The 15,719-nt window shown below is 37.5% G+C and overlaps 1 protein-coding gene across 5 annotated transcripts in view; it reads right to left on the minus strand.

Moving 5' to 3' along the window:
• Positions 1-7,812: 7,812 nt before the first annotated feature.
• Positions 7,813-15,719, minus strand: part of megf10 (multiple EGF like domains 10) — a 131,790-nt gene continuing 123,883 nt past the window's right edge. For 4 of the 5 annotated variants that reach the window (XM_008103104.3, XM_008103102.3, XM_062972131.1 and 1 more), the window contains 5 exons: positions 14,604-14,731; positions 14,276-14,399; positions 13,598-13,642; positions 11,741-11,947; positions 7,813-10,237 (listed from right to left, as the gene is read on the minus strand). In XM_008103104.3, the coding sequence (XP_008101311.2) occupies positions 10,077-10,237; positions 11,741-11,947; positions 13,598-13,642; positions 14,276-14,399; positions 14,604-14,731 (665 nt within the window). In that variant the 3' untranslated portion in view covers positions 7,813-10,076. The remainder of the gene's footprint in view (positions 10,238-11,740; positions 11,948-13,597; positions 13,643-14,275; positions 14,400-14,603; positions 14,732-15,719) is intronic. The other variant, XM_008103103.3, reaches the window with a different exon arrangement.

The following is a 15,719-nucleotide window of genomic DNA, read 5'->3' on the forward strand; positions in this document are numbered from 1 at the left end:
AGCAGAACCTCACATTCCATAAAAGAGTTCAAAAAAAATCAGTGATTTTAAACACACCAATGAAATATATTCAGGCATTTGTTCTTGTTATGTACCAGGAACAACCAACTTCTAACCAACCTCAACCTATAGTAACCCAATCGATGTCATAACTCCAGGAGGCTGTGTCTACCAACGGTCCAACCAGCTTCTTTGAAATGAGTCAATTCACCTGTATTGTGATTTTTTTACTTTACCATATTTTCCAACTGCCATGTAATACAATGATATCAATGAAGTACAGTAGCCTCAATTTAATCATTTTGGCTTTTAATGAGAGTTCAGATTGTTTTTAGAGCCCTCCCCCCTTTTTTTTCACCTGGAAAAAACCTTAAACTTTACCACACAATTTTGAGATGATTCACAAATTACCAGTTATATAGGTGAGGTGTGTAGTTCACGGTTGGGATACTGTAACATCCTAACAAAAAAAAACTTTTGCTGTCTTGGTTTTTAGGCCTGTGCCTGGGGTTATCTGAGACACTGATTCAGAAAATTGCATTGATAGACTCCATCAGCGGTTGTTTCTTAGGTATGGTTATCATGATTTCTCATGGGCAAGCAGATGAAGACTGGTATGTAGCATATGTTCTGTAACTCAAAAAACTAGAACTGATAGGGAAAACTGATGACATTTTTGGAATCAGCAGGTTAAATATACCCAGAAACAGATCTAACATTTAATTTATCAAAATTCTGTTGATCAATGTAATAGGAGGGCTTCAGCTTTTTGTCCCTGTATCATTCCTCACTCCCTCATTTATTTTTCTATATTATAAAAATAATTCCAAGAGAGCAAATGAAGCGTTTTCTCCCCCGTTCCCACAAATATCAAATGCCAGCAATTTGGCCCCAAAGCAATGAAGAACAGGAATAATATGACTGTAACAATATAGGCACATAACTACTTTTAGTGAGCTTGAGCAGACAAAGCAAAGAGTCTGGATGCAATACATATGGCGTATTTGCATTTGTGTGTGTGTGTGTGTGTGTGTGTGTATGCACATGCACTATGTCAACATGGAGCAAAATGAAAGGTTTTTACTAGATCTCCATCCCTTATTGGCAGAAAAGCCATAAATGTGTGCAATGAAATGGTTGGACCACAATAAATGCACTAAGTCTTAGCTGTTAGGGTGAATCAGGATCTTTCAGAAGACCATTTTGTTATGAAAACCATAAGAACAAAATATGCCATCTTTGACTGGATTTGCACTGCCATATATTGCAGTTCAAACTGCATTATATGGGTTTACACTGACCATGTAATGCAGTTCAAACAGAATTATATGGCAGTGAAGATCCAGTCTTTCTTTTCATTTATAGACCAGCAAGGGAAAGGTCATCTAATGGTCTAAGGGGAGGTGTAGATGCAGAGTAGTTAAACAGTTAAACAGGAACTGTGGAGTGCAATTAATCCCCAAAATTGCACAGAAAATGAGTTTTCTCAGAAAATGACAACCTTTTCTATAACCGTAAAGCAGGAAACCAGGCAAAATTAGGACTTTTATCATCAAAGATCCTTAAAATTTAATCCACTTTGCAAATCGTATTCCAGCTCACTTAGAATGTTTGGAAAATGAAGTTAAAAGAGAACTTTAGGCTATGAGGTGTAAAGGAGCTGAGGTAAAGAGATATAAAAAAATAAACTGACAGTTTTAATCTCCTTAATGATAGTTATGCTGTCAAACTCCCTACCAAATGTCCTCACAATGAACAGAAATATTTCTTCTCAAGAGAGAAGTGTACATTGTACTGTAACTATGTAGATTATTATATATGCTTTCACTGCCTTGGACAAAGTGCTAATCTCACAAATTAACAAAACCAGTGCTTACAGATTAATTTCTACTAAATGGGATTGAAGTGAATGGTTCTCATGTTATTCTTGGTGAGGATAGTTGAGATGGAGCTATGTCATTGGCTGCAGACAAAAAGTACAAGGTACGTTCAAGTCAAACCAGGACTTTTGAGTTATAGAAAAACAAATTTCTAGGAGTGAAAACTGCATTTAATTTTTGACGTACTCCCTCACTACATTTATACACTCATGCTAGCATTTAACGAATGCTTGGAAAGCTTCAGCATAGAAAGATTTATCAGTATGCCTGAACTGTCCTAAGACAGCCTTCTTCACTTCATCATCAGTGCTGAAATGCTAACCTCTGAAGAACTCTTTTGGAGGTCTAAATATGAGGTGGAAATCACTAGGAGTGTGATCTGACCTCTAAGGGGATGTGGCAATGCCTCCCATCCAAGTTGCTATAATGTGTATGCAGTCACATTAACCCTGGCCTTCCCTGTCATAATGCTTCTTTAACTCAGTGCAACTTTAACTTTTTTTGTGCTGGTCAAAAGCGGAAAGATGTCTTGGTGCCCAGCATGTACTAACTTTTTGAAAATTCAAATGTTCGCAAATGATAGTGTTCACCGTTCCCACAGAAAGATTTGACAGGTTACGCATTGATTATCTAGGATCAGGCATTCCATGTACTGAATGCTCACAGGAATAGCTATTGTGGGCTGGGAACCACCATGACTAGAATTGTAACTGATGGACATGCAGCCAAATGTTTACACCATTCAAATGCAGCTGTGTGTCTCATCACCATACTGTGCTTGAAGTCTTCTGTTGGTATCCACAGGTTTTACGCTTGCGCTCACGAGAAACTTTATCACCACATACTGTTCTATGCATGCACTAACACCGTTGTCTGCTATCTTGATAAAATCCTAGATAGACAAAATACTTCAACTGCAGACTTAGCACCTGTGTGAGGTTCAAAACCACACCCTCAAGATTGAGAAAATTGTAGAGTTGTGACTGAGGAACCATTGCAAGCATTTCTCTTTCTAAATCACAGACTTTTATACCATGTTTTCCTTTGTTTTATGGACATGATGAGGATGTATCTGAGTGATGGCTGTGTGCATGTGAATAAATGTGTGTCCCAGTGGAGGCATAAAAGAGAAGCTGTTTAAAAAGGAATGCCTGCTTTATCACGAAAAGTCATTCTTGTCTTGAAGTCCAATGAAAGCTGCCTGGAATACTTTGGGGAAACAAGAATTACCAGCTGTGTTTTTCTCCATGTAAAGTACAAAGGTTTGCAATCTACCAAGTTCTCTTCTCAAGTAAAGGATGAGTGATGTTTCCAACTTACACCTGAGGCCTCCATGGCTCTTGGCTCACATTTCAAACATCAGTGTCAAAAATTCAGAAGTAAATACAAGAAAATAAAGTCCTATTTTGGAAAATAAAAGATAAACTTCATTCAAAGGTATGTGGTAAAGGAAAACTTTTTCCCCAGGCAATATCAATTAAACAGTGCTCTGTCAGGCTCTTTAATTTTCCCTCTCCCTATGTATGTGTTTCTTTGTGTCTGCACTTCAATCAGTGGAACACTTTAGGCTGGTTTAGAAGATCCAGAAAGACTTATCTGTTGATGTGACACTAGAGTATGATCTTATATCTGTGAGTGATATGTTCCAAGACTCTCCATAGATACCTGAAATAATAGGGAACCCCTATACTTGGGCTAGAAGCAGGCTATAGAATTGTACTGAGGATCTAGAGAGTCCCACGACACTTCCAGGGTGGAATATTTTTTTGGATCATTATACATATATATATATATATCTCCAAAATCATTATAATATATATATATGGCTTATACTGTGCCAACAGTGCCTTCATAAGGAATGGCCAAACTACATACTAATTCAGGCTGTCTTTTCTCTAGCTTGTATATGGCCCTCTGTTGAATCACTGATTGGTCCATTGATCTGGACTAGTAGCAGTTCTTAAAGTTCTCATACCAAAGTTTGCCCAGTCCTTCCGCCTGAGATCTTTTAAAAACTGTGGGCCTTTTCAAACTTGTTCTGCTTTTTTAAAAAAGAAGCATGGTTTATATCACTGCTATGTCACTGGGATGTAAATGCTGCCTTTGAGACTTCAGTTTTAAAACTTTTGCCCTCATTAATGTTATTTGACATGTTTTTTTTATCAGCTTTATATATTATTGCTTTTATAAGTGACTGTTTACACTATTAATTACATTGTTTAATTATTGGTACTGTATAGCATTGAATATTTGCCTTTTTATGTTGTAAGCTGTCCTGAGTTTCCACGGGGAGATGGGGCGGGATATAAATAAAGTTGTTGTTGTTGTGTTTTTTTTGTTTTTGTTTTGTTGTTGTTGTTGTTGTAAAAGAAGCAGGTACCCCTCTTGTTCATTCTCACTTCGCATTCTAATATGCCTATTTCCAGCAAGTTTATTATCACCTTTCCCCATCTCACATCCTGCTTATTTTTATTATTATTATAGTTTCACTGGTACCATGTTTCTTCACCATGCCATAGGGGCTCCCTTGACACTATACGATGATAGTGATAAAGTACAATGCATTAAAAGAAGAAGAAACAGGAATCAGGGAGATTGTGGCAAACCTAGGGAAAGTTTTATTTATGGTTTACTTTGTTCCAATTTTCCTATTGGAAATAAAGTGAGAATGAATGACTAGAGGAAACCTTAAATAACCAAACTTCCTACTTACACATGCATCCGATCCCAAACTCAGCACTTGTGAAAGGAATCTTTCACAACAATAAAACAAGCAAACACTAGAAAATGTGAGCTCACGAATAGATTATTTTTGGTTTCAGATATGGAATTATACCAGAAGGAAAAAGGAACAGTAGTAATATAGTGCAAAAGGGCTCCTGGCTTGTCAAGTGTCCCTCAAAGTTCATGTTTTCTGTGGAATTACTTCTTTAAAAGAAAAATTGGTAGCAAAGGTAGAAATAACATGGAAAGACAATTCCTAGACCACAAAAAGGAGGAGCAGTTTAATATGTTCCATCAAACATTTTATTCAAAGCTAAAAATGTGCATTTGTGAAATGTAACAACCAGATCTGAGAAGGCTTGCTTAAGCATATGAAGATATTGTGACATTTTAGAGACCTCCTGAAATGTATGAAGTTTATGCACACAGGGATAATTTATGAGGAGACATGTATAAAATGTCTTGTTTAGACCAGGTCTGTTGAAATCAATGGGATAAACCAATCAAGATGAATTTAAATCCAATTTATTTTAATATGCTTACCCAAAGTGTGATTAAGTCTGAATCCAATTTAGGAACTGTTAATGAGATTTTTACAGTACTTACATTACATGTTTTTATGCATAGCATCATGTTATATGTTTTTATGCCAAAATTCAAGTTTTCAAATAACAAATGCAAAGGAGGTTTTTTAACAGCAAGTGCATACAGTATTTGGTTTTAGTTCAGGAAAATTCATTATGTTAGTCTGCAGATAATGGTGATCACTGAGATTATGGCAAGTAATATGAGCTTTGTGTTCCGTTACATTCCAAAAGAAACCTGTTACTCTATAGTGGATGTAAGAGAGGCCTTTGAGCGAAAAAGTGTGCCAGTCACAAAATTTACTAACAGGTCTCATGTTGATTTAAAATCTGCTTTGTTCACCTCCACATGGATAGTAAATTACTTCTACAGCTTTAATAGGAAATCATTTCCGTGAATCATCACCCAAAGCTTAAGGAAAATTCAGGAATCAGAATCTTTTTGTGTCTACAAAATTAGTATCACCTTCCAAACAGGTTTGGTTGCTTATGGGTTTCTTCACTGATAATAACAATAATAGTTTCCACTCCATCTCAAAGTGCACAACCCATTCATTCTTTGGCATACCTGATTTTAAAACGCCATGGCTCCAAATCAGTTAGTTGCTAGTCCTAACTAAGGGCGCTTTAAGACAAGATTAAAACACGCCGAAACAGAATACAGTAACCCACTTTGACGTGGGTTCTAGTTCGACATGGGTTCTAGTCCCCACCCCAACCCAAACCTAGGCTTTCCCGGGAGGTGGCTACATGCCATCTCAAGTCAAATTGGGGTGGCATGAAGTCACCCCAATTCCCCCCCCCCCCCATTTAGGTCCACAAACTTACTGGAGAAGCCTGCCAGCAACACAAGCCTCTCCCTATAGTCCTTCTCATATGAGAAAATAACACATCGGGGGGGGGGGGGGGAATTGTCCCGTGCCCCCACCTCCTAATGCACCATTTTCTTGTGTCAAGAGGACCGAAGGGAGAGATTTGTGCTGTTGGCAGGCCTCTTTGGTAAGTTTAAGTACCTAAATGAGGAATTGGAGGGTTAGGGTTAGGGTTTGGGATTGGGTTAGGGTTTTTGGGTTAGGGTTAGGGTTTTGAGATTAGGTTTTTGGGTTAGGGTTAGGGTTTGGGGTTAGGGTTTTTGGATTTGGGTTTTTGCATTTTGGGGTGTTTGGGTTTTTGTGTGTCTGGGTTTTTGGGTATTTGGGTTTTAGGGTTTTGGGGGTTTTGGGTGTTTGGGTTGTAGAGTTTTTGGGTGTATGGGTTTTAGGGTTTTGGGGGTTTGGAGGTTTTAGGGTTTGGGGGTGTAAAGAAGTATGATGACAGGGATGGAATCTTTTTGGATCCCACCGCTGCCACCAAATTGCGAAGGATTCAACTTCTACCTCTATGTATCCCACTTTTCAATGTTGTCGCTGCCACCACCTTTGAAAGATGCTTTGCTCAAATGATAAGCAACAATTGAAGAAACAGTAACTTGTTTATTTATAGCACAAAGCTTGATGGTCGCAAGAATGTTATATCTTGAGTTGAACGATGTTACTTCTGCACAGTAAGTGTTGCAAGATTTCTCAATAGTTTCTCTGAGCTTAGTATGGTATCAGCTTTATATGACTTGTTTCTTTCAGTTAGGAATACTGTCCTTCTTGAACTTAGTTGATCTGTACCCGATCAAACTTGGACTGGGGAGTTTAACTGGTTAACCCTAGTCCTCCTTGACTTAGGGATGTAGCCTCAGCTCTTTAGTTATCCCTACTAAAGGCTCAGCAACTTTAATTTTAGCCCTTCTCCGCTAAAACTCTCTAGCTGCTCCACTTCCTCCCACAATCCCTTCTCTCGATCTCACTCCTTTCCCACTGAACAGAACCAACTGCTCTGGTCAACCGACAAACTCCAACTGCCCAATTCCAACTGCTAAATTTGAATTCTAAGGCTTCCACCAGCAAGGTGAAGCCACGCCCCTTTTCCTGGCCATGCCTTAGAGGCTCCCAACTTCTGTATAAGAATAGCTGAAATATATAACCTTAAACAGTCAACCCAAACATAGCAATCATGAATAAAACACAATGATCATGACATCTTTACAGGGGGTTTTAGGCTTTTTGGAGTTTTGGAGTTTTAGGGGTTTTGGGGTATTAGGCTTTTGGGGGTTTGAGGGGTTTAGGCTTTTTGAGGTTTTAGGGGTTTTGGAGTTTTAGTCTTTTGGGGTTTTGAGGTGTTTGGGGTTTTAGGGTTTTGGGTTTTTGGGTTGTTTGGATTTTGGGGTTGGGGGTGTTTGGGATGTTGGGGTGTTTTGGGTATTTGGGGTGTTTGTGTTTTTAGAAGTTTGGGGTTTGGGGTTTTTAGGATTTGGGGGTTTTGGAGTGTGTGGTTTTGGGGTTTTGTGGTGTTTGGGTTTGTATTGATTTGATTCAGTCGATCTAATGTAGATGGGGCAAAGTAGTATTAGTTGGCTCCATATGTGGTGCATTGTACACATATTTCCATTTATTGTTTCTGTAGCACATACTCTTCTTCCTTTGGACCAAACTGTTTACAACAACATTTGAGAAGTCATGGCTCTTCAACAATGATGAGGCTCTCCAAACAAGCCAATTCTTATACACTGAAAGAGATTACTACTGTCATCACAATTCCAAAAAAGATAGGCTTTATTTGTGAGTTTGTATAACATAATACAAAAGAGCAAATAGCTATTCCAAACACCAAAACAAACTTATTCTACAGCAAGGTATTGGTGCTGCTTAAAACTCCAAACTCCATGTTTTTGACTTTTCTGCTTGCATGTACCAAGATTACAAAATCTTTAACATATAAAGGGCAAAAAATGTCAAAGGCTAATTCAAACTATGGTAATTCTTTGTTTGAAAAAGGGCATACACAGAATAAAGTGAAGTGGTGTCAAGTCCCTTGATGAATTGGGTTTTTCTTTTCTTTTCCGCCATTACCAGCAGCTGTTATTTGTTTGTTTTATCGGGCCAGGCCCCATGTAAGCCGCCCCGAGTCCCTTCGGGGAGATGGGGCGGGGTATAAAAATAAAGTTATTATTATTATATTATTATTTTCAACCCCATTTGCTGAATCACGGTCCCAATACTTTGTACCTAAAAGTCCTAACTATTGCACCCAGGGATTTATATCGGAGTTTGGAGGGTAATTCTAGGAAACAGAATCTGTAAAAAGATTCTGCATGGCAATACAGAATTTTGCTAATATGTTCTACTGTGATAACCTCCTGATTTTCCAGCTTTAGGTTGTATATGTAATGTGAAAGTTAAATGAGAAACAGTAAACTAAACCGAACATAACAATTACACATCATACACTGTTTAAGGAATGCCCTGTTACCATTAGGGCAAAAATTATGCTAACAAAGGATAGTTAAATTATATAGAACAACTCTACAACGAGAGATGGATTAATTTGCCAATCTTTATCTTTCACTTGACAATTCAACTATAAATTGGCTCATTAGAACATACATAAATTGCCTTTGGAACAGAGAGATGACACTTACAAAATTTTTAAAAGTTGATTTATTTTCTATTTTCTATTTAATACTTTTTCTTGTTATAGCCTTTATCCCTCGTATTGTGATTTAATCATTTTTTAAAAAATGACGAATACCAACAGTTTACACTTGTTATGGATGATCCCTCTAGCCTATCTCTCATTGGGAAATTTACATTATCTAAATATTTTTTTTCATTAAAAAACAGTGCTCCTATATCAGAAAAAGAGGGGTATTGGGAGCTGACAAAAATACAGAAGGCATAAAATATAATATTTCTGCACTGTTATCCTAAAGCACTAGAAAACATAGCTACATTAATTTTAAAATAGAAATAACAAGTTAATGAAACGTGGGACATATGTGTCAGGTTAGCGATGCAAAAGTCCAGCTTAAGCATATTTTCCCTAAATCAATTATTTAAAAAAAGGTAATTTTTAAAAAGTAAGTATGCACACAAATCGATCAGTTGATTCCAGGTGAACGGTAAATCAAATATGTTCCATTCTTATTTCATCTTACAATAATAGTGCTACTTGCCTATGAAACTTAAGCCTTCTTTTGCGTTTAAAATGCACAGCATAGTGTATGTTTCTCCTTCTCTTGCCCACTGATTCAAACAATTTTTGACAAAAATAAACCATTTTATTTACATGTTTATGAAACAATTACTGATATGTTATGAATACTGTAATCAGAATTATTAACTGCAAGCTTCAGTTGTGCTCATGGCTTGGTGAAAACCAATTCCTATTTCATAAAACAGCTCTTCGGACATGTTCATCCGAGGTTTCCTTTATCTTCAAAGCAATTCCTATTTTGTATTTCCATTACCAGCAATGGAGTAAATATCTTGGCTTGACTTTTTCAGCATAATCCAGCACAGTAGATAATTGTGCTTTAAAAGACTGTATGTTCTTACATGTCTTGGACAAGGGGACATACAAAATTTGAAAATCAGTAATAGACTGGATTCTCTCCTCCCCAAAGTAACTGCTAATTTGGATGGCTTGGCTAAGTATTTGGTAGATTGTATAGAGTCTTGGCTCCATGTCAACTATGCAAGCTGAACTAGTGACAAAATGGCCATCCATCATTAGCTACAGATATCCAGCTGGCACAAGAACTGTTCTGCAAGGTCATACTTCTGAACCAGTCCATTTCAGGGTAAAGTTTGGCATTCATTTCTCTGAAAAAATTAATTGCGATGGAAAATCTGTCAGTCTTCCAGGCTTGGCATCTCTCCATCTGCCATGATTGCATACAAACTGTTGTTTGTTTCTCCTGGTAAATGTGCAGCACATGTTTTTTCGAGATGGCAAAACAGAGGAGGAGAACTAGGTTCCCGGTCTCCATGAACTAAGCTTCAGAATCCTCATCAGAATGTCATTCGCTGCTGTCATCCTTCTCTGAAGATGGAGGACTATCCCGAACAGGCAACAGGTCATAGTGGCAGGGGATGTGGCTGTTTTTTGGCAGATCGTAAAGATCTTGGTTGATAGGTCCATTATTATTCAGGTTTCCTTGAATAACACTGACGGTAGGTTCTGCAATTAAAAATATACATATATTGGTGATCCATTACTAGAAAATGGAAAAGGAGTCCTTTCAAGGTATACAATGATGGAACTAGGGTGCCATCTACACTGCCATATAATCCAGTTTTTGAATCCAGGTTATCTGCTTTGAACTGGCTTATATGAGTCTACACTGCCTGTCATGCCCCATGAAGACCCTCACTGTTTACCCTAGTTAAGCCCTTTTTAGTTAGAAAGGTTAATATTTTATGTACAGCCTCTTTGCCTTTGAAGCTTCTGTTACCCTTCCCCCCTTTAAGAATCCTTTTAGGGGCAGAGCCTCAGGCAAGGCACTTTTGGTTCTTGGAAGATTCAGCCTTTTCATGACTAGAAGGTGAAGAAGGAGGAAAGATGGAAGATGTACAAATAGCAAGTCCAGTCAGAGCTGTATGTGCTGTATTCAAGTCCAGTTAGAGTTAAATATTGATACCATTTTAGAGACAGTTGAACACCATACAAGAAAGAGACAATAAGAAAAATAAAGATTCAAGAGCCTTAGTTCGGTCAGAACTGTGTCTATCTCTCATAAACTTTACCTCTCCTCATAAAGACTTTGTTGCGAGACTAAGGAGGAGAGAAAGTCTAAAATTCGTGTCAGTTAATACATTTTTGTTTGATTCAACTACATAGTTTCTGATCTGTTCCCTGCGCAGCCAGTTCACCTTCCAAGTAGTTAAGATAGTGTGCGGGCAGAACACTGCCATATAATCTAGTTCAAAGCAAATAATCTGGATTCAGAAACTGGATTATATGGCAGTGTAGATGGGGCCTAAGATTCCACTTCAACTCTCAAGGATATTTGGAATTCTCAGTCAGAAAACCCTATTGCCTCACCAAACTACACATCCCAGAATTATATAGGGTGCAGCTACATTCACTTATGATATAAATATACCATCTTCTCTGTCCTATTTAAGGTACGGTTAACTGTGAGCCAGGCAGTTTTCTTCCTGTTCTCTCCCATGCAAAATATCATCATCAGGACTCATTAGACCACCCAGAAATACAGTGGGAACCAAGACAATAGAAATAGATGTGGGAAATGATCTCATCTCAACAACTCTTGGGAAAGAAAAGAGAGAGAAAGCATGCCCTGGTTTAAAAAGCAATGGCTGGTGTGAGAAATTCATGGAGAATAAAATGGGATAGGAGATGCATTGTTTGGATATTTTGAAAGAAGTTCAGCACATATACAATACCTACCAAATCTCAAATTTTTTAACAGATGGATAGCCTTAAAATGGCACACCACAAAAGATTCAGGAACATAAATATTCTGACATTCACTAGCTACTGATTTACCAATTTTGGTTTTTCTAATCGGATGTATCATTGATTTGAGATGGGTGTTCAGTTCACCCACCATTCAAAACAAAAGAATAAAACAAATACCAAATCCTTCTCGAAGCAGTCCTGGAGGATGTGGCCAAGTTTTCTGACTCATATGAGGAAAAGCACTAAACTGGAACTTACCAACTTCATATACATTCTTGTTGGTTGAGGCAGAGTTACTGATTTCTGCATAAGCAGAGTCCCTGCGCGCTGGTGACTTCATTTCAACATATCCGCATTCTGAATTTTTTGGTGTGAGTGCTGGTGGATCTTTAATAGTAGCATATGGATTTTCAGAGCTACTCAGGGAGCAGTTACTTAAGTTGTACTCAGAATTCTTTACTAGATCTGTGAGAACACACAAATTGATGGTGTTAATGGTGTTGAGGAAAGAAAAATATATTTTATGACAGATAATACTAAATGATTGTTCTTTTTGTGCCGTGTCAAGTTTACTTTCATTTTGAGCAGTTCACAGTTTATCCTATAGACTGTTTGTGAAACAAACCAATTAACAAAGCAACATCCCCAACTTCCCTGCCATTAGTATCTTCTGCATAGTATATTCCACAGTGCCCTGAAAATGGTTGAAAACTTAATAGACAGAAACACACATGCCACTTTCACACTCAGAAACACCAGAACAAAAACAGAATGCTTTCACAATGCTTTTAACAGAGTCAGTTATCCAGGAGTGACTTCTTCTTTCTGTTAAATTTGTCACTAGAAAGATTTATATTTTATTATGTTTTCTGGCACACTTTCCAGAATAACCTGATTGAAAATAATGAAACATAAATCCAACCACATGGGGGAGCTTCACAAATCAAATTAACTCCAGGAAAGTTAAGAAGATAAATACAGTATATTATTTATATGGTGATTTTTTTTCATGACAAACATTATCATGACCTGACATCCAATTTACTCCAGTTACTTAGGTTTCTTAGCAATTTTGCTTTAATGAAACAGCACACTAAGGAGAACTTAATCTGAAGAATGTTTGTCTTCTGACTTAAAAAAAAAAAACGTTAATTTGATAGACAGTATGATCTGATTGTCCACATAACTGGTGTTTGGGTTAATACTATCAAAATTAAATAATAAAATAACATGAATGAAAATATGTATGAACCATGTAAGAACCATATCAGTAATAAGATTTGCACACATCTATCTATTACTTGCTGAATTATGAATTGTAGATGTAAATTGGATGCACATCTTAATACACATCCTAGTGACAGGAACAGTGACTAAAATAGCCGTGAGTTAACTTTGCTGGCAGATGACTGAGAGTGAACGACAGTGGCCATATAATGTGGCAAGTATTTTATAGGGAGATTCATTTACCCTTTAATATGTGAAATAGCCAGTAATGACCCTCCCTTTGAAATTTCTAGCAGAGATGCTAGATTTCTGTTATGCATAAGTAATCCCGAACAACAAATTCAGAGCAGTTATTATTAAAAGCAAGAGCTTCTACATTCTTTGTCAAACTGTTCTGCCAGGTACAATAGGTAGCAAAAATGATTTGTAGACAGAACACACTTGAGCTGTGACCTAATTTGACACATTTATAATACTAACGTACAGATATTTTAATCCACTCTATCACGTCTTCTGCACCAAAGGGGTCGATCAGCGCTGCACCTGACGAGAATCAACTGGGAGCCACGGTGGAGCAAAGGGTAAAAATCCTTGTGCCGGCTAAATTTCTGTTCTGAAGACTGGGTTGCTGACTTGAAGGTTGCCAGTTTGAATCCACAAGATGGACTGAGCTCCCATCTGTCAACTTTAGCTTGCGGGGAGATGAGAGCCTCCCAGCAACACACCTGGGCATCCTCTGGGCAGCATCTCTGTAGACAGCCAATTCTCTCACACCAGGAGCAACTTGCAGCATGTTCTCAAGTCGCTTTTGACACGATTAAAAAAACTGCTCTAAGAGTCATCACTCAATTCCAATATGTATTCAAGTATCAACAAATATAAACTCACCTTTCAGAGATTTTCCTATGCAACCTCTATCAGTTCCAAAAGCCCCTGTAAATGATGGAGAAGAACAAAACCATTAAATCCAGAATTTGGAAGATTCCTTATATAAAAATTGTAGTTCCAAAACCAAAAGCTTTTAGACTATTTTTGTATTTTTTTTAAAAAAAACTAATTCTGTACAAAATTAACTAAAATATTTAAGTTACCTTTTTTAAAACATATCAAAGAGTTATAAGCCATTAGTTTAAAATGCATCAAAGTAGTGATGTTGCACACCCCATTATTGTCAAACCAATAAAAAATATTACACTGCAGAAAAATAGCATTACCCCATATTATACTACACTCATAATGTAACTTAAGTATATCTTAGTTATTGCAAAAGGGATGTTGCAAGGAATTAGTTATGTGTAATAATTTACATCCAAACTCTGAAAAAATCTTAGAACTATTTCTTGACTAGTACGTTTTTGATATAATGTCTTGATTTCCTGCTGATGTTGACCACACTGAGAAATGTGTACCTAAGCCTATGGAGAAAATGTGTCCTCTAAGAATCTATATTCTTGGAGGAAAGGAGAGAAAGAGTGTTGTTCCTGTCAAAAGAGGGTGGGATACATTGTTCTCTTTTCCTTCAAATCTACAAAATCATATTCAAACTAATAATTTTCAGCTTTATACCAAGCTCATTGAGGTAACCTCCATGCTTCCAGTCAGCAGGCAACGTTCCTGTGTAGTCCATAACGGGTCCTCGCTTCCCTGGATCAATGTTCTTAAGATTCACAAAAAGCTGGTTGTTATTTGTCTGTTTCAAATAAAGAGAAGATCACACTAAAAAGAAAGCTGGTAAAGGACCAACACATTTTTTAAGAGAGCAAGTGCAAAGGACATATGGAAGGTATGATATTTTACACATGCAAAATACCCCCCCCCCCCAAAAAAAGAAAAAGAAATTGCTGGATACAAATAGAACAGGTTATTATTGTATTTTGTTTAGAAAAAAATTAACCTTTGTCATAGTCATCCTGTCCATGTTGTTGGCATTTGCTGAGTTTGCACACTGTGTAAGAGTATGGTAGCTTGGGTTGGAGAAGTAGTGACTATTAGCATTTCCACCATTATTGTGAGGAATCGTTTCTGGAGATGGAAAAAGGGAAAGAAAAATGAGTATCATTACCCACTTTATGCTATACCACTAACCTCAAGAAATAGCTGAAATATCCACCAACACATACGCACAAAGATATTAAAAAGAACTTATGTGATACATTACATATCTATTATTTTCTGTCTCTAAAATGCATCTCTTTAATTCTGGTCTCTTTCTCTATGAACCAGTGGTTTCCAACCTGTGGTCCATGGACCACCACTGGTCCCCAAGAACTAAAATATGGTCCACAACCTCATTATTACTACACTGTTGCAATGAATGCCAAGACAACAGGGATGTCGGGAGGGGAGAGGCTGACTACCCACAAAAGGCATGACGACAAGCCTCCTGATTGCTGCTTCTCCTCCTCTTCCCTCCGTCTTCATTTTTAACCTGTTCCTGGGGTTATTTGGGTGGCTGATTCAGAAAATTGCATTGAATAGACCACATCAGCTCTAGATGATTAAATATGGTTTTCTGTGGGTGGGCAGATGGCGACTACTGGATGGCTTATGTTCTATATCAGAAACTAGAGGTGATATGGTCTATCCAATACAATTTCTGAATCAGCACCCTAAATAACCAAACCGAATCTAAAGTTGACCAAAACTGATTTGTAACACTTTTAGTACTAATGCTGGAGAGTGGTTCCTGGTCAAAGTGATCCCTGGTCAAAAAAAGGTTGGGAACCACTGTTTGAAAACCAGCAAATTCCACTGTGTTACATCTTTTAATGGAGATTACCCTCATTTATTTTTTGCATTTCTATGTCTTCTTTTCCTAAAGTGGTAAATCAGCATCTCTTTAAATGCTAGGTAAAGGTAAAGGTTTTCCCCTGACCTTAAGTCTAGTTGTGTCTGACTCTGGGGGTTGGTGCTCATCTCCATTTCTAAGCCGAAGAGTCTCCAAGGTCATGTGTCCGGCATGAGTGCATGGAGTGCTGTTACCTTCCCACCAGAGTGGTACCTATTGATT

The sequence above is a fragment of the Anolis carolinensis genome, chromosome 2 (assembly GCF_035594765.1).
Source record: "Anolis carolinensis isolate JA03-04 chromosome 2, rAnoCar3.1.pri, whole genome shotgun sequence".
Classification (NCBI taxonomy): Eukaryota; Metazoa; Chordata; class Lepidosauria; order Squamata; family Dactyloidae; genus Anolis; species Anolis carolinensis.